This window comes from Juglans microcarpa x Juglans regia, chromosome 5D, assembly GCF_004785595.1.
Source record: "Juglans microcarpa x Juglans regia isolate MS1-56 chromosome 5D, Jm3101_v1.0, whole genome shotgun sequence".
In the NCBI taxonomy this organism is placed as follows: domain Eukaryota; kingdom Viridiplantae; phylum Streptophyta; class Magnoliopsida; order Fagales; family Juglandaceae; genus Juglans; species Juglans microcarpa x Juglans regia.
The window spans coordinates 13,631,884-13,652,039 of record NC_054602.1 but is presented as its reverse complement, the minus strand read 5'-3'; the positions used below and the strand labels follow the sequence as shown (position 1 = coordinate 13,652,039).

At 37.1% G+C, this 20,156-nt stretch overlaps 1 protein-coding gene and 1 long non-coding RNA gene across 2 annotated transcripts; both read left to right on the top strand.

The window, feature by feature from the left end:
* The first annotated feature begins 1,009 nt into the window (after positions 1-1,009).
* LOC121265580 lies at positions 1,010-3,632 on the top strand. Its single transcript, XR_005940698.1, has 3 exons — positions 1,010-1,021; positions 1,260-1,262; positions 3,365-3,632. It is a non-coding gene; the product is annotated as an uncharacterized LOC121265580 (long non-coding RNA).
* Positions 3,633-7,878: 4,246 nt separating this feature from the next.
* Positions 7,879-10,294, top strand: LOC121265211 (cyclic phosphodiesterase-like). Its single transcript, XM_041168744.1, has 3 exons — positions 7,879-8,418; positions 8,568-8,622; positions 9,981-10,294. Exons 1-3 carry the CDS (start codon positions 7,921-7,923, stop codon positions 10,184-10,186), a joined length of 759 nt encoding a protein of 252 aa, XP_041024678.1. The 5' UTR covers positions 7,879-7,920; the 3' UTR covers positions 10,187-10,294.
* The last annotated feature ends 9,862 nt before the right edge of the window (positions 10,295-20,156 follow it).

The following is a 20,156-nucleotide window of genomic DNA, read 5'->3' as shown; positions in this document are numbered from 1 at the left end:
CTTAGAGGATGATGCTATACCATCTAGGGAGATGCAACATAGGTTAAACCCTATAATGAAAGAGGTAGTCAGGACTAAAGTGCTAAAATTGTTAGATGTGGGTATCATATACCCCCATTACCGATAGTAAATGTGTAAGTCCTAGACAAGTTGTGCCTAAGAAATCTGGAATAACTGCAGTCAAGAATGAGATAATGAGTTGATCCCAGCTCTTGTTGTCACGGGTTGGCACATGTGTATTGATTAGTTTTAGTGTAGCTGTCTTAGTTTAGGTTGTCTTGTTTTTTCCATTTTTTTTTTCCTTTTAACCCTTTTTGTAGGTATAAAAGTTTTAGTTTGTGGTCATCACCTCAAGGTACTCTTCTTTATCTCTATTCTTTATTTTTTTTACTTTAATTACATTGAGGACAATGAAAGTTTTAGGTTGGGGAGAGAGTCTTGAGATGATTTAAATTTTTGCATTTTTTTTTCCTTTCAGTTCATTTTTACTGTATTTGTTTTTCATTTTTTTTTTTTTGTTTTTGTTGCTTTAGCACGAGTATCGAACTTTAAGTTCATTATGCTACTTCTACTTAAGAATTCCACTGTTTTTCATGCTTATTCATGCTCCATTTTCAATTTAGCCACACAAGTATAATTCTGGTTGAAAGATAGATATGATTTTGAAAACCTTGAAGATAGCATGTGGAGGCATGTAACCCTTGTGAGATTTTGAGCCAATCCATTCATTTGATAGGGTTATTTTAAATTACTCAGTAATTTCATTTGGAAGCGCATAATATTTCGTTGTTTAGTCTCATTATTCTTTAAATTGGTTGAACACTAAGAGTACATAAAATTTTATGCTACACTTGAAAATCTTGAAGCCATGGATATTGAAGAACAATTCTAGTCCTCAAGAGATGAGTTTAGGCCATCTTTCTTTACTTTGAGCCTTAAATTCTTTTTCTTGTGCAATATCGCTAGTAACCCCTTTGAACCTTTTATTTTGGCCTTTCTTTCTTAAACCCTTTTCCCACGTGTTTCAAGAATGAATACTACAAATTTGTTTCGTTGGAAAAGGCATATAAAAAACTTTGAGAAAGACACATTGAAATGGAAGTTTGAGGAGCAGGTGCAATGTCTGCAGAGAAAAAAGTATACATACCCAAGTCTAGAAAAATTTATGAAAATGGTATTCAATCTAATTTATGAAACTATCTTTGAAAAGTAATATGTGCTTTAATTGTTAGATCATCTGACTAAGATTATCCTCGTAGGAAGTTTAGTTGAGTTATAAAATAGATTGTTGAAACTTTCATCAGATGCATTGTGTGTGAATCCCGAAGTCTTAGTGTGGACCAATTAATTGATGGGGATAAACGAATGTGGAAGGAGTAGCTAGGGTGGAATCCGCATCAATTAATTGATGGGGATAGACGAATTGTGGAAGGAGGAGCTAGGGAGGAGCTCTAGTTAAGAATTTTTCAGTTGAGGCTAGGGTGGACCAATTAATTGATGGGGATAAACGAATGTGGAAGGGGGAGCTAGTAAGGGAGACATTTAGTGAAGAGGAAGTTGGTTTGATCTGTGGTATGCCTATTAGCCAATCAGGTAAGCTTGATAAAAAAATTTGGGCTCCTTCAAGAAGTGGTGTATTCAGTGTTAAATCAACATATCATCTGGAAATGAATAGAAAGAAGTTGGTGAAAGGGGAACCATCCTTTGCGGTGGAAGGGAAGGAAGGGGGGAGCACCATCTGGAGATTAAATGTCCCTGAGGTGACCAAGATATTTATTTGGAAAGCTCTTAATAATTGCTTGCCAACTAGGGGGAACCTGTCTAGAAGAAAGGTGGTTGAGAAGCCTTATTGCCTCATTTGTGAAAGAGAGTAAGAAACTATATGTCATGTACTAGGGAGCTGCTCAGCAGTAGTGGATGTTTGGGCAGAGACAGGTAGTCCAGTATAGAATGGTTTTCTGAGGAGGTTGATGTTGGATGTTTATGGAAGAAGATGGTGGAGAGATTAAGTGATGAGGATATTGAGTTAGCTGTTACAGTGCTGAGAAACATATGCTTGAGAAGGAATAGATTTGTCTTTGAAGAGCAGTTTCTTAGTCCTGCTGCTATTTTCAAACAAGAAACATCTATTCTAACAGAATTTAAGGAAGCTCAGGGTAATGGAAGTTCAGTTAATAACCAAAGCAGTAGAGACATGGTGAGGTGGAAAATGCCTCGAGAGGGTGCTGTAAAGGTGAACTGGGATGCTGCCTATGATAAAAAGAATAAAAATATGGAAGTATGAGTTGTAATCAAAGATTATAAAGGGGGATGTCTTGGTTTCTTTGTATCTGTCAAAGAAAAAGATCATGTCTACAGCTCAAGCTAAAGCAATAGCTCTTTGGAGAGCTTTAAAACTGTCAGGCTATAGAAGACATCAGAGAAATGTTGAAAAACAAACCCTCTTTGGACAATTATACACACTTATAATGAAGGCAATAAGGTTGCAGATTTTTTAGCAAAGTTTGCTATAGATAGGGTTGTTCTCCGACCCGACCTGTAAGTTACCAATTCCGACCCGACCCGAAAGTGATCTATTCCGTTCGGCTGATTATCCGACACGAAAATACTTTCGGGAAAATGGGTATTCCAACCCGACCCGTTTGATTATTTTTTAATATATTTATTTATTTATTTATTTTTAGTTTACAGCAATCAAAGCAGGAACAAATATGATGTACATTCTGCAAAATCCCCAATAGAACTTCCGAGAAGCCCGAAAGCCTTATATACAATTCGTCTGGAGCCAATTTCTTATCAAACCATGGGCCATCTTGCTCGAGAACATCAAGAACCCTCTTGGCATCAATCTTGACATTATCAAAGAAAACCCATTGGTGCTCGGTTTCATCCACATTAGTTCTCGGTTTTTCTTTTGAAATAGGATCAAAATCTTAATATCTCCATGCTCTTTTCAAGGGTTCCTCAATTAATCAAAACCCATTATCAACCTTACCACCATCAAAGCTGCTATCGCAGAACTCTCAAGAAATGATCAAATAGATAAATACCCATTATCTCTGGAACTCTACAGTACCCAACAAACTGAAGAAGCTCACCAAAAGATCAAGAAATCTTAGTATATACAGATCCAAAAGGTTTGTACAATCAAATTTAGGAATACCAATTAAAAACGAAAAGGCCCAAATACATAAAATGGGTCGAGCCAAACAAGAAATGCTCATTAAGCAAGGACCTCACTTGTGAATTATAGACTAGAGTCCGATTGGTGAAAAGGATTGGAGCTAGTGAAGGAAACAAGGATTTACCTGTGATTAAGATGGTTGGTAGGGCGATATCAGCCTTTCTGAGCTAGTCCTGCAAGGTTCGGCTGCTGTGAAAGAGGAAGAGGAGGCCGCTATTTGGGAGAGAGAGCAGCTACCCTCCATGCGAGGGTAAATGGGAAGATCATTACGTGAATTGATCTGAATTCAACACTGGCTTTGAGGGATTGGGAGAGAGTGAGATCTGCGAGGGATCGAGAGAGTGTGCCCCTTTGGATGCCGTTTTCGGCTAAAAACGGGTATCGGGTATTACCAGGTTAAAAAGCAAACGGGTATCGGTTATAACCGGTTCCCTTTTTACTCCTCAAACGGGTCAGATCGGGTCGGTAATTCGGCCAGGTCAGGCATGTGGCTTTTTTGAACAGACCTAGCTATAAATGTAAATGAAGAAAAAGTTTGGATTGAAGATGGCCCAGAGGGTCATTATAGTTTTATTATACAGGATAAAATTGTAATGGATATTTCTTTATGAATATAGAAACATGTTTCTTTACAAAAAAAAAATAGTACAGATACATACACTCGATTAGTTGGTTTCCTACCCTGTTTTTACATGTATGTAAACGGAGCTAGGCGTAAATGATTCATCAAAATTCCCCGCCTTGTTTATACGTGCATATAAACAGAGGGTTCATATATTATCATGGCTTCCTCCTCTTTCAATGATTCTCCAAGTCCTATCACTTGCGAAATGGTGATTTCATAAGGCACATGAATTATCATTCTTGGAGTAGATCGATGTAGACGGCTTTGAAAGCATCAAAATAAAATCAAGAGTAGTCACCCGGGCCGATCGAACTCAAAAATTCTAGGTTTGGGAAAATGGACTTCCGAATTGGTTAAATTGGCCAATTATCCGAACCGAAAGATATTTTGAAAAATTATTTTTCGATCCGACTCATTTTTTTTTGGTTGATATAAATTCAATATCAATATGTTAGAAAATTTTGATTACCTTTTTATATAAAAATGTCAAATGAAGCACATATGTCTTCTTTTGTTCTCCTCTTTTGGGTTTTATTTTATGATTTAGAGTGCAAACCCTTTTTAAAATAATAGGAAGAATATTTACCTTAAAAAAATCCATATTTACCTGAGTTAAATAGGTTAGCAAGCCAAATAAAGTTATAAATAAAATTAAGATGAACAAGAATATTACATTATCATATAAAATAAATTAAGCTTTCTTTAATTAGATTTTTAAAATTTTTTAATCCTTTTGATAGGCTTAATTAAGAAGTAATTATTAAGTATTCCTGAAGTACAGACACGTGGCATTTCCTTCCTATCATATGATGTCATGTCAATTAAAATTGGAGCTTACATAAACAACTTTAATTATATGACATGCATAGGGGATAGTGTCATGTTATCATTTCTCTCTCCATGGCCTCACTGCAAAAATATGGTGATCTCTTGGCTTTTAAATTCTATTTCCTCTAATATCTCTACTGGTATTTTGTATATCACTATTGTGCGTGAGATTTGGTTAGATCTTAAACAACATTTCTCTCAGAAGAACGGTCCTCGTATATTTCAACTACAGAAATTTATTTCTACTCTCTCTCAAGGGCAACTGTCAATGAGTACCTATTTTACTCGCCTAAAGGCTCTTTGGGATGAGTTGGAGAATCACAAACCTGTTCCCGCTTGTTCTTGTGAAGCCGTACATACGTTGAACTCTTATGTTCAACAAGAGCACATTTTACATTTTTAATGGGCTTCAATGAGTCTTTTTCTTCTGTCCGTGCTCATATATTGCATATGGAGCCCTGCCCCCTCTTAACAAAGTATTCTCTCTTGTTTTACAAGAAGAACAACAATGAGAAATTTCTGTTGTTCCTCTTCCATCTGTGTATTCACATGTGTTTGTTTCTAAGAGTGATGGATCCAGATCTATTAAATCCTTCTCTAAGAAAGAAACCAGTGTGCAAACATTATGGAATCACTGGTCATGTTGTTGAAAAATGTTATAAGCTACATAGATTTCCACCGAGTTATAAACCAAAACCGAAGCAACAATCTATGGCCAATCAGGTTGTTCTTAATGGCAACCATTGCTCGGCTGCAATACATCAAGAAAACCAGAATTCACAAACAAGAAAATATTAAACACGAAAAACTTCCGCATTATCCAAAATTAATCAATTAACAAGAAAACTCAGAAGATCCTACCACCATTGTAAAGTATTATTAACCATATGTGCATAACGTGCCAAAAGATGTGCCGCCTCGTTGCCTTATCAATCATCATGATAAATAAGGTTGTTCATCTGGGCCGGGTTTTTTCTCGGCCCGGTCCGGAACCCGGATAACCGCATTCCGATTACGGGTTCCAGCCCGGATTAAATTAGTGTCGGTACTCACATAACAATACCCGGATACATTCAGGCAGGATACCAGGTTGTAAATCTGAAACCCGGCTTTAAATCCAGTATCCGGGTTTTTTTTTTTTCCTTGTCGTTCAATCCGCAAACAAAAAGCAATTCTAGACCTTCCGCGTTAGTTCAAAATTTCGAACAAACACAGAAAACCACGCACATGTTTATGTCTTTCTTCTCTCGACTTAGGTTGTTCGTTTCCTCCATTAAAACGCCAATAAAAGCATTTCATCTGCCCTCTCATTGGAACCTCAAGTTCATCAACAATGGCAAGACCAACGGCTTGAATCCCGTGCTTCAGTCTCTCTTCCACGCCCTCAACCCCATATCTCTCATCCACTCTCAATGTTCAAACTCCAATCAACCCGTTGAAAGGTTTTTTAATGTGTACGAGTTTTGCAGAGTCAAAGATATAAGACAGGAAGATGAAGAACTCGATCTCGGATCATAGCTTTTACATTGATAGCGACAAAGAAGTGGATGTCAGGAAAGAGTTTGACAAAGGTGAAAGACAACAACGATGGAAATGCAAACATGAGACAAGTGCTTACGTCTCCCTTTTCAGTGCAGCAAAGAACGTGGCTTTGGGTTATGCAGCTTCTACTTGCAATCCCTTTTCAGAGCAGCAGCAGATGATAGAGATGGCTCAGATGAGGCTTTGTGTGTTTTAATTGTTTTATCCCAACTCCCAAGACTCTACCGAGTTCCCAAGGTTTTAGTTGCTTTATCCCAAGTCCCAAGACCCTTCCGAGTTCCCAAGGGCAAACTTTACATTACTTTTTTTTTTCTGCTGTTACTTTTTAAAAAAAACAATTCGGGTTTAATCTGGAACCTGGAATTCGGGTTCCGGCCCGGGTCTAAAGAGCTAATCCTGTCCAAATTTCAGCTCAGATTTGAAACTCAGATTCCGGTCCGGGTATACCCGGATTCCCAGCTCGGAACCCGGATGAATAGTGCTAATGATAAATCTCAAAGAAACAGAAATAAGATAGTAAAGATTTCATCTCTTGTACCAAATAACATGAAAAGTCTCTTGGTCAGAACAAATGGCTTCACAATAATCAGTGAATCACTTTCAAGAATCACATATGAAACTCCCAATGATATTATCATTTGGAGTTCCCTCAATGCCGCTAAAGCCTCAATCTCTTCAACTGCATAAAGTCCATCCTCTTTACGTCACAAAGCTATAAGCATATCACCTTTGTCATTCCTTAGAATAGCGCACACACCAGATTTTTGTGAGGAATAAAAAACAGAACATCAAAATTATTTACCAAGTGGAGGAGGCTGCCAAATCAGTAATGAGAGTTTTTTATGAATCACTTGATAAGATTTAACTGTTGAATTTTGATACATATAAGTCAGTGTGTTAACACACCACTTATTATAGAATTTATTAAAACTTTAAAAAATTCAAAACATCAATTATATTTAACATATATAATATAAAAGGCTTGCATATCAACGTTGTGTTGATCGCGTAAAACATAAAACTAGCAAAAGAATATATCCAAATGTCACAAATGAAATGATTCTCCAAAATAAAGATGATCACTGGCTAGGGTGTTAGATCGTATTAACGGGTCGTGCTCATTTCATGTCAATGCATGTTATATATTATATTATATAGGTCAATCCGAACACGACCTGTTAACCTTATCGTGTCAAAATCTCAAATTCTAACACGACCTATTAACATAACGGGTTGACACGACATGATCCGTTTTGACCCATTAGTGAATACTACAAAATAGGTTAACCCGACCTGTCAACCCGTTTATATAAATAGGTTAAACAGACCTAAAATTAACCCGTTTAACCTGATTAAGTTTAACATAATTTTATATAAATATGGAAATCACAATATCTATAAAAAAAATATAAAATTAACTACAAGTCTAAAATTACAATCCAAATAATAAAAATATCGAAATTAAAATCTCAACAATTTTATTTTTAGGTATAAGAGTATAATTTTAATTTTAACTTTCTTAATAGGTTATAACATGTCAAAATGTGTTAAACCGTTATCAACCTGTTAATCAATCGTATTTTAACATGTCAATCTGTTTTTACTCGAACTCATTAAGACTAAATCTAAATTTACTAATATCGTATTATATTGGTATTGAATTAACAATCGTGTCGCATGTTACCACCTTTATAGCAACGGCATATACGCATGTTCCATTCCATGTGCCCTCCCACATAAGATGCCAGACACCACTCCTTTGCATACTTTTCCTTCGAACATGGCCCAATCCCATCCCACCATCACTCCACTCTATTCATCTCTCCCTGCTGTCCCGCACCATCATCCTCCCACGCAAATTTCCTCCAAAACCCTCTCCCAGTACTCATCGTCCTCGGACTCTCGGACTCTATCTCATGGCAATCCCAGAGAGTGCTACGGAACCCGAAACCCCCAAGTGGAGGAGAAGCATTTCTACTCAGTGTGGGCGGTGCCGCCGGACGACGTTGCAGCCAGGCTCAAGAAGCTGATGGAGGGCCTACGGTCCGAGTTCGGTGGGCCACAGTTCGAGCCCCACATCACCGTCGTCGGAGCCATCAGTTTGACGCCGGACGATGCGCTTAGCAGGTTCAGGTCAGCGTGCGATGGCCTCAAGGCCTACACTGCCACCGTTGATCGTGTGGCCACGGGGACCTTCTTCTATCAGTGTGTATACGTCCTCATTCATCCAACGACTCAGGTAATTTCTTCATTCCAATTTGCTGGTAAAACAAATTTCACTTCTTTATGAGAAATTGATTGATTTGGATCAGTTTATTTGTTTATAATTCTTATTAGGTCTTAATTGAGTCAATAATCCTAACAATGAAATATTGTGGATTGTTTCAGGTGGTGGAAACTAGCGCGCACTGCTCTGGCCATTTTGGATACAAGAGCTCGACTCGTAAGTTATGCGTTCAAGTCTATGTTTCTTAAAAAGAAAATGCAAACGTTTCCATGGCTAATATAAGGCCAGTCTAATAATTGTGGAAACGTATGGATTAGAAATCGTCGGTCCCCACTTTTGATTACATTGATATGTAGAAGATTCATGACCGTGAGCATAGATTAGGATGTGGGTTTGGTAGTAATTCTACATTGGAGTCTCAAAATATTAATCTTTGTCTGATTCAGTCTATCTGACGAAGCTATACTTTGAAGCAAAATTTGTAATGTAGAAATAATAGTTAAGGTTTCGATAATTAGGAGGTCAATAATTCTACATGAAACTAGCTAGAGAAATCAAATCATCCTAATCCATATGAGTTATTATTATCTATGTAATAGAAGAAAGTGAAATGCTAGTCCTGATCATGATCCCTAAATTAGTACCTTGATACAGACTGTTAGCATAGTTAACTGCATCCTGACAATCAACCGCAAAGAGTCTACAAATAGTAGAAATAATGGGAGATTGTAGGCGATGTCTGGCGGATGATGGTCCTGATGCTTAAGTCACTCAAGGATTTTCTTTTTTCTTTTTAAAGAGTGGAAGGATGAAAGGGGAACTTAAGCTTCCAGGGGTGAAAAGAGTGTGTCCTAGTTCTTGGTCATTGTAGGCTATTATAATCCTTACTTAGGTCACCATAGAAATGCTACCATGTGTTTCAGGAACCCTTCTCCATTCTGTTAGCTTTGGGTTCACGTTAGGTTTGACTAGCCCCTTCCATCATTTGAGACCTATGGAGCCCCTTCTCATATTGTTTCCATTTATTTCCCATATGGGACATGTCAGTTCTTCAAATCATGGGATTGTTGGCGGGAGTGGATTCCTGGCCTAAGCCCAAGCTTGTCATCTTTCTTTTCCAAGTAATTGATAGTTTGCTGCTTGTTTGTTCTGAAGGAACTACATGTTCTGTCAAATAAGGAGATAAGTGGTTAATTTTCATTAGTGCTTCAACCACATTGAATTTTGTGTGGTAAATGGATCCCCTAGAATTCTTAGAATAAGGAAATCCATGACTTAAATTAAATTTCACAAGGACCACATATTGTGATTATCTTTCCCAGAAACCTAGTCCTTGGATTTTCCTAGGATTTCTAGGAGGCCATATTTGATATGATAAAAAGAAAAAAAAAAAATTGTTTTCCTCTCTAACTTGTGCTGTTTGTTGATTTGGCGTTGCAGAAGTGAGGTTTTAGTTTTTCAGATAGAAAAACATACGGTCCTGTTTGTATGGCTTTTTCTTGGAACTTTAGGAAATGGTTTTGGGGCTGTGACTCTCTGCCTGTAATAATGGATACATTGATCACATTTTTCAGCTTACATGCCACATCTGAGCCTCCTCTATGGGGATCTGACTGATGATGAGAAGAGCAGAGCTCAAGAAAAAGCCAGCATTCTTGATGAAAGCATTAGCAGCCTGAGCTTCCCAGTCAGTCGCCTTGCATTATACAAAACAGACACCGAAGACAAAACTCTCAAATCTTGGGAGAAAATTGCCGAATACAGCCTTAGCCCAAATTAGCTTTATGTCTTGTGTTTGTAGTAAGTGTAATGGGGTCCCTCTGCCTCTTCGTGATTTTAGTTTGTAATAATGACAATTGCCCCTATTGACATTGCACTGGTGTTCTTATGCCTCTTCCCATATGGTCGAGTAGGCAATAACTCTTGAGTGCCTTCGTATTGGGGCAGCTTGCAACGTACAGGTAACATTGAGCATGTTAAGTCTATCAGTACTCTTCGAAGTGCGAAGGTCATTGGCAAGACCATCCCACCAAAAGAACGAGAAAAGTTTTTGAAAATCATAGAGTAGTGATAAACCTAATGAGCCCAAGAGTGATGAGGTTGTTTGTCTTATACCTACCCCTTTTCCCAAAAGATTGGTTCCTCTTCAAACTGTGAATCATAATGCTGAAATTTTTGTAGTGTTCAAGCAAGTTAAAGTAAACATTCCACTTTTGAATGTCATAAAGCAAATTCCTTCATATGTCAAGTTTTTAAAAGATTTATTTACTGTTAAGCGCAAGTTGAATTGAGTGCAATCATTCAAAACAAAGCACCTCTTAAATACAAAGATCCAGAATCTCCTACTATTTCATGCATAATTGGTAATTCTAAAATAGAACCAAGTTTTGCTTGATCTTGGATCTAGTGTGAATCTTTTGCCATATTTTATATATGAACAATTAATTCTTGGTGAATTGAAACTCACTTCCATAACCTTACAACTTGCTGATCGATCCATAAAAATTTCTAGAGGTGTTGGTCCAAGTGGACAAATTTTATTATCCTGTTGATTTTATTGTCTTGGACATTGACCCCACTCTCAATAGTAATTGCCAAATACATGTGATTTTAGGGCGTCTCTTCCTTTCTACTTCTAATGCTTTGATCAATTGTAGGAATGGACTTTTAAAACTATCTTTTGGCAATATGACTTTAGAGCTTAATATTTTCAACACTTGTAAGCAGCCTAGAGATGAAGAGGATGTTCATAAAATTAATTTCATTGAAACACTTGTTTAAGGACAATTTAGAAAAACTTGTTATATAGATCCATTAGAGGCTTGTATACTCAATTCTTATGATTTTGATTGTGGTGAAAATTCAGACTCTTCATATATCTATTCTCTCTTAAACTCTTCACAAGATTTGAAGATGAACAACTGGAAACCAAAATTTGAGGAGTTGCAGCCATGCAAGAATCACCTGATACCTTCATGTGAACAAGCACCAAAATTGGAGTTGAAGCCATTACCTATGGAGCTCAAGTATGCTTATCTAGGACCCAAGGAGATTTTCCTTGTAGTAATATCTTCTAAACTTAACCATATGCAAGAGAGTAAATTATTGAATATTTTGGAAAAGCACAAGAGTACTATAGGGTGGAGCATTGCTGACATAAAGGGTATCAGTCATCTAGTTTGCACTCACAAAATCTATTTAGAGGACGATGCTAAACCATCTAGGGAGATGCAACATAGGTTAAACCCTACAATGAAAGATGTAGTTAAGACTGAAGTGCTAAAATTGTTAGATGTGGGTATCATATACCCTATTGTGGATAGTAAATGAGTAAGTCCTAGACAAGTTGTGCCTAAGAAATCTGGAATAACTGTAGTCAAGAATGAGAATAATGAGTTGATCCCAACTCTTGTTGTCACGGGTTGGCACATTTGTATTGATTAGTTTTAGTGTGTAGGTGTCTTAGTTTAGGTTGTCTTGTTTTTTCCATTTTTTTTTTCTTTTAACCCTTTATGCAAGTATAAAAGTTTTAGTTTGTGGTCATCACCTCAGGGTACTCTTCTTTATCTTTATTCTTTATTGTTTTACTTTAATTACATTGAGGACAATGAAAGTTTTAGGTTGAGGGGAGAGTCTTGAGATGATTTAAATTTTTGCATGTTTTCTTTTTCTTTCAGTTCATTTTTCTGTTTTCTTTTTCTTTTTCTTTTTTTGTGTTGCTTTGGCACGAGTATTTAGGGTTGTAATCTAGCCGAGCTCGAGCCCAAGCTCAAGATTTTTTTTAATTCTCTGTTCAAACTCAACTCGATAAGCTAAACTCTCAATTCGAGCTCGGGCTCAAGCTCGTCCCACAAACGAGTTCGAGTCGAGTTGAGCCGAGCTTGAGCTCGAACTCGAATTGTTTATTTTTTAATTTTTTGAATAATATTTAATAATTAATAAATTAAATAAATAAAAAATAAAAGATCTAATATTGAATTTATACAACTAACAAGTAGAACCTCCATTGAATTATAAAATTTTAAAAAATTTATAAATAATTAATATCTAACTAGTTCATATTTATCCAAAATAATAATATATTATATGCCTAAATATATTATTAATACATACACTTAATATGATAGCATATATCTATTTCATATATGTTTTCCACATACTAGTATATGAAATTATTAAATTTTATTGACTAATTATTATACAAATTATAAAATATACCTATGAAGTATATTCACTATATAGACATAAGTAATTAGATTACATATTATATATTTAATTATAAAAATGGTATGCTTATATTATTAGCTAATACATATATATACATCTATGTATATATATATATATATATATCAATATATGGATGAGTTTTAATCGAGTCGAGCTAACGAGTCGACTCGAGTATAAACGAGCGGGCCTTAATGAGCCTTAATCGAGTCGAGTCGAGTTTTGTCGGGTATGTGTCGTTTACAAATCGAGCGGGTATCTGCTTTCACAAGCAAGCTCTTTTTTCACGAGTCGAGTTCGATTCGAGTTTAATCGAGCGAGTACCGAGCGGGCTATCGAACAAACTGGTTCATTTACAGCCCTACGAGTATTGAACTTTAAGTTCATTATGCTACTTCTACTTAAGAATTCCACTGTTTTTCATGCTCATTCGTGTTCAATTTTCTGTTTAGCCACACGAGTATAATTCTGGTTGAAAGATAGATATGATTTTGAAAATCCTGAAGATAGCATGTAGAGACATGTAACCCTTGTGAGATTTTGAGCCAATCCATTCATTTGAGAGGGTTGTTTTAAATTACTCTATACTTTCATTTGGAAGCGCATAATATTTCGTTGTTTAGTCTCATTATTCTTTAAATTGGTTGAACATTAAGAGTACATCAAATTTTATGCTACACTTGAAAATCTTGAAGCCATGGATATTGAAGAACTATTCTAGTCCTCAAGAGATGAGTTTTGGCCATCTTTTTTTACTTTGAGCCTTAATTCTTTTTCTTGTGAAATATCGCTAGTAACCCCTTTGAGCCTTTTATTTTAGCCTTTCTTTCTTAAATCTTTTTCCTACGTGTTTCAAGAATGAATACTACAGATTTGTTTCGTTGGAAAAGGCATACAAAAAATTTTGGGAAAGACACATTGAAATGGAAGTTCGAGGAACAGGTGCAATGTCTCCTGAGAAGAAAGTATACATACCCAAGTCTAGAAAAATTTATGAAAAAAGTATTCAATCAAATTTATGAAACTATTTTTGAAAAGTAATATGTGCTTTAATTGCTAAATCATCCAACTAAGATTATCCTTCGTATGAAGTTTAGTTGAGTTATAAAATAGATTGTTGAAACTATCATCAGATGCGTTGTGTGTGAATCACGAAGTCTTAGTATTTTAATATATTGATATTTTTCTCCATAGTTTTGACATTTTTTTTTCAGCAACTCAATCAACCTTTGATAATCTTTCCTATTAAGTTTTCTTGTTCTATTTGATTTTCTTTCTTTGGATTGCAATTCTACACCCTTCCCTGTGGATTCAATCTCAGACTCATTGAGTTATTACTTCGCGAAAATCCTACACTTGGGAGCATTATTAAAGTTGTAGAATAGTCCAATGTAGATTCACCTAGCCAAAGGTTAATGCTATAGCCAAAACTTGAAATTCTAGCCAAAATTTAGACTTGGCATTGTCAATGCTCTTATGTCGCTTAAATAACAAATGATGATGGTTTTGTATTCACACACAGTTTAAACAATACTCACAACGGATCTTGACTAATAATTGGGCTAACATAGCTACACCTAATTTGAGCAAGTCTATACGGCAGCCGCTACACAGCACACCCATACAGATTTGCCAATGTGACATTTTTTTTAATGCAAAATGCCTAGAAAAATCTTCTCCCCAGTCTAGTCCCCCCGAATGCACGAGAAATTATGGAGTACACTTTCTCTCAATTCTTCTCATCAACCAAACAAAAGTCTAGAAACAGTTGGGCTTTTCACCAACACTAAACTTTACCTGATACTATTGAGAAAAAAAAAGAACGAATACTAGCATATAATTTTTTTCCCAATCTCTAAGCAGCTAAACAAGAAACTGTGTAATACACTATTTCTCTCAATTTTTCTCAACAACCAAACAAAACTGAAAGAAATAAACATTGTGTAGGGATCGTTCTTGGACCTTTCGGATGTGATGGTGATGCATTTAGCTTCGGCTCAGCATCTCAATCCTTGCACTGAAAGTAAAGCTTCTGAAGATAGTCGATGGTGAAGAGGCCAGGAACAATGTGTTCTCGGATCAGACTGGAGAAGGAGCAAGAGATGTAGGAATCGGAGGGAGAGAAGAGACTGTAGGGATCAGATCAGGCCGTGTAGACAATGGAGTCGGAAAGAGAGGGTGCGATGATGGTGAGCTCGTTGAAGCCAAGATGGGAGAGGATCGGAAGGAGGAGAGATGGGAGAAAAATGACTAGTGTTGCAGTTTTGTTGGTGTTCCGAATCAGCTGAACCATGACATGGACAAAATTAAACTAGTGTGTGGTGTAGAAAATAAAACTAGCTGCTATTTTTTGTCCCGTTTCTTTGCCCCTTCCCCCTCCACTTTTTCAGTCGAGTTTGTATGGTGTAATAATAATAAATTATGATGATTTGTATTCAAAAATAGTATATTTAACAGATAAACCAAATCGAAATGAAAATTGAACGAGTTGATCTTAAGCAATTTGTTCGGTAATTTTTTATTATTATTGTAGGGTCCTATTTTATTATATCAAGCTAGCTAAATCGGAAGGATGCATCTTGTAGATAGTTTTAGGCCCCGTTTGGATAGTAAAAATGTTTCATCTCATCATTACAATTTTATCAAATTCTCACAGAAAATATAATAAACAATTCAATTTTTTCAAATCTTCAAAAAAAAATAATATTAAAAAATAATATTATTACATTTTTGTACTGAAGGTGTTTGATAGGTATACACAATCCCATCTGCTCGACTTCTCGAAAGAAAGCTTCTGGATTTAGATGCATAACTTACCTCTTGGTGGAATGAATTGTAAAATGGGGGAACTGATTGGACAGTCGATTGGTAGAGTGTTGGAAGTGGAGGGTCAAGAGGATGAAATGGCATGGGGTCAATTCCTCAGGGTTAAAGTGGAGTGTGATCTAACCAAAGCTCTAGCAAGAGGCAAAACAATTACCTACGAAGGGAAGTAGATTTGGATCCCTTTCAAGTATGAAAAGTAGGGGAAATTTTGTTTCCAATGTGGCTGCATTGTGCACCCAAAGCAAGGTTGCTCAGGTGGAGATCTAACGGGTTTGCAAGGAGGGGGAGGATCAAGGCAGTTTGGATCCTGGTTGAAGGCTCCACCAGGCAATTGAAGCAGAATGGAGAGGCAAAAATATTTTTCAAGTAAGATAAATTTCACTCTAAAGCAATGGAGGAGATTGTAGTAGTGGGCAATGTGAGGAGTAGTATTGGAAAGGGGATGATCGAGGTGGAGGAAGTAGTGAAAGGGTACAAGTGAAGGGGGGAGACTTGAGTTTGGAGGTGGAAAGAAACGTAGGAGGAGAGAGCCATGACTCAGTGGCCAAAAAATGTAATACATAAAAAGTTGTGGCTGGAAGTAATGATAAAGAAGAGGATGGTATTCATATAGCAATGCCAAAGAAAGTAAATACCAACTAGCACTAGAGAAGATTCCTTAGAGAGTCTAAAGCAGGATGACAAACAACAAAGAGGGAAAGCCAGCAGCTGGAAGAGAAGAGCACGTGGGAATAGATCATCTGCAGAGTCCCTATCCTCTAGCTCTATTCTCAAAATAAGTGTTGTTAATAGTCTAAAGGAGGTGGGGAAAAGTTAGGGAAAGGAGAAAAGAAACAAAAGGGAGGTGATAGTGGAGGAGTGTATGATAAAGAATTCAATGGAGATGGTTGCTGAGCAGTCCCGCTAGCAGCCATGAATACCTTATGCTGGAACTGTCGAGAGCTTGAGAACCCTTGGACAGTTCAAGACCTTAGCCTTATGGTTAAGGAAAAGAAGCCCAAATTGGTTTTCCTTATGGAGACCATGATAAAAACAAGGAGAGTGGAGGGGTTAATGAAAAAATTAGAAATTGAGGGTTGTTTTGTGGTTGATCCAGTTGGAAGAATAGGTGGTTTGGCTCTATTATGGGTGGAAAAAACTATAGTGGAGGTTATGAATTTCTCACTGTGGCATGTTAATGCCAAAGTCCATGACGGTAGTGTTAAAGGATGGTTGTTCACTGGGTTCTATGGTCATCCTGAGGCAGCAAAAAGAAGGTCTTCATGGGAGCTATTGTCGAGACCTAAACCTAGCGAGGGGATTGCATGCTATGTGGCAAGAAATTTTAATGAAATCCTGGCCCAGATTGAAAAGGAATGGGGACAACTGAGACCTGAAAACCAAATGGTGCAATTTCGTGAGACCCTAAAGGAAAACAACTTGTTTGATGCAGGTTGTGTGGGAGATCCTTTCACCTGGAGTAATGATCATGATGACCACACGTTTACAAATGAGAGAATTGATAGATATGTTGCAAATAATGAATGGAAGGATAAGTTCCAAGGAGCAATTGTGGAAGGACTTGTGGCTGAAAATTCAGATCACAAACCTGTTTTGATGGCTGTCAAGAGGGACAAAAGAGGGCAGAGAAAAAGACAATATCTGTTTATGTTTGAGGCAAGTTGGTTGAAGGAAGAAGAGTGTGAGAAGGTGGTTAAGAAAGTATCGGCAGAGAAGCATTTGACACAGGAACCCTTAAAGCAAGTGCAAAAAATTTTGAGAAGATATAGTGGAGAATTGTTGTGTGGGTTTAGAAAAAGAGACAGAGAGAGAAGTGCCAACATTGAGAAGCTGTCAGTAAAGATTAAAGAGCTACAAAAAATGGAGGCGCCCCATGTGACTGCTGAATTAAAACTCATAAAAAGGGAAGTTGGAAAACTGCTAAAGCAGGAAGATATCAGATGGAGGCAGAGGGTAAAAAGGAATTGGTACAGTTTGGGTATTAGAAACACAAAATTCTTCCATGCAGGTGCAAATCAAAGGAATAGGAAGAATCAAATTCTCTCTGTGGTGGATGCTTAGTCAAATGTGAGGGTGGAGGAAGAGGAGATAGTTGAGGCTTTCAAGAAGAATTTTTATGAGGTATACAAGTCTGAAACCCCATCTAAAGACCATGGCAAATTGATTGAAAAAGGTTCCCTTTTCTATAACAAAACAAACTATCATACATATTAAAAAAGTGATTACAAAGATTTATTAAGCCATACAACTTGAGAAATAAAGTCTGGAGTACAATCCCACCACATTATTAAGATTTCAATATTACAAGCAAACCTAGCAAGCTTAGGAGCAACCTCATTACCCAATTGGCTTACATGTTGAATAGAGCAATCTTCAAATAACATCATACTCTTTCTGACTTCACATAGTAGAATACCATACATAGCATCTAAATCCTCTTTAGCTTGCAATTCCCTCACCATGAGTAAACAATTACTTTCCACCATGAGTCTATTGATCTCCATCTTTGCACATAATTGCATACCCCTAAATATAGCAAGTAATTCTATGGATTCAAGCTCAGCTACAGTAGGTTCTAGCATACTTGCTGCCATAACAATGTCACCCCTCTCATCTCGAAGCACCACCCCAACACCTGCACTGTGTGGATCACTAAACATAGCACCATCCACATTTAATTTCAAAATTGTAGCAGGTGGAGGTTCTAAATGAAGTGGTATCACATAATCAAAGTGTCTTTATCCTAGGGAGATTGATAACAAATAATATTGTGGCAGCATATGACGCTTTACATTCCATGAAAACAAGGCTGAAAGGTAAAGTGGGATCCATGGCCCTGAAGCTAGATATCTCTAAAGCTTATGATAGAGTTGAGTAGTCCTGTTTAGAAGCAGTCGTGGTGAAACTTGGCTTTGGTGCTAGATGGATTAAGTTGATTATGGCATGCATAACTTCTATTACATATGCTGTGATGATAAATGGACGGCTAGGAAAAGTGATCCATCCATCCATGGAGAGGATTAAGGCAAGGAAATCCCCTCTCTCCCTACCTTTTTCTTTTATGCGCTGAGGGATTGAACAACTTAATAAATGAGGTAGAGAAAAAAGGAGAGATAAGGGGTGTGACAGTGGCAAGAGGAGGTATAAAACTTATCCATCTTCTTTTTGCTGATGATTATATCATTTTTGAGAGGGCATGTTGGGATGAATGGCAGAGGATAAGCAATGTTTTGAAGTTGTATGAACAAGCATTAGGCCAGTGTCTGAATAAACAAAAAACCACCATTATGTTTAGCTCGAATGGAAGGAATATAGACTGGGAAATGATTATGCAAGACCTGGGTGTTAGGTTGCTGAATAGCAATGAAAAGTACCTGGGCTTACCTGCTATGGTAGGAAGGTCCAGGTATATTACCTTTCGAGGGATCAAAGACAAAGTGTGGTTAAGGATCAACAATTCGAAAAACCTATTTTTTATCACGTGCTAGGAAAGAGGTTTTGTTGAAAGCTGTGATTTAGTCCATCCCTACCTACTATATGAGTGTGTTTTCTCTCCCAAAAAGACTGTGTAAGGAACTTTCATTAGTAATGGCAAAGTTCTGGTTGGGGCACAAAGAGAATGATAAAAAGATTAGATGGATGAGTTGGGAGAAGATGGGGGTCTCAAAGAGTAGTAGGGGCTTAGGCTTCAGAGAGTTATATAGCTTTAATATAGCTCTTCTAGCGAAGCAACGTTGAAGGGTGTTGACTAACCCAAACTCCATTGCTACAAAGGTTCTCCATGACAAATACTTTAAGCAGTCAAACGTTTTAGAAGCCAACAAGGACAAGGGACCATCACGGATTTGTAGAAGTATGTGGAGCTCCTTAGTTCTATTGAAGGAGAGGCTTGTTTTGAGGGTGGAAAATTGACAAAATATTAAAATTTGGGGGGATAGCGGATATCCAAACCATCCTCTTTCAAAATTCAATCTCCAGTTAAGAATTTTTCAGTTGAGGCTAGGGTGAGCCAATTAATTGATGGGGATAAACGAATGTGGAAGGATGAGCTAGTAAGGGAGACATTTAGTGAAGAGGAAGTTGGTCTGATCTGTGGTATGCCTATTAGCCAATCAGGTAAGCCTAATAAAAAAATTTGGGCGCCTTCAAGAAGTGGTGTATTCGTGTTAAATTAGCATATCGTTTGGAAATGAATAGAAAGAAGTTGGTGAAAGGGGAACCATCCCTTGTAGTGAAAGGGAAGGAAGGGTGGAGCACCATCTGGAGATTAAATGTCCCTGAGGTGACCAAGATATTGATTTGGAAAGCTCTTAATAATTGTTTGCCAACTAGGGGGAACCTGTTTAGAAGAAAGGTGGTTGAGAAGCCTTATTGTCCCATTTGTGAAAGAGAGTAAGAAACTATATGTCATGTACTAAGGAGCTGCTCAGCAGTAGTGGATGTTTGGGCAGAGACATGTAGTCCAGTACAGAAATGGTTTTCTGAGGAGGTTGATTTTGGATGTTTATGGAAGAAGATGGTGGGGAGATTAAGTGATGAGGATATGAGTTAGCTGTTACAGTGCTGAGAAACATATGGTTGAGAATGAATAAATTTGTCTTTGAAGAGCAGTTTCTTAGTCCTGCTGCTATTTTCAAACAAGCAGCTTTTGTTCTAACAGAATTTAAGGTAGCTCATGGTTATGGAAGTTCAGTTAATAA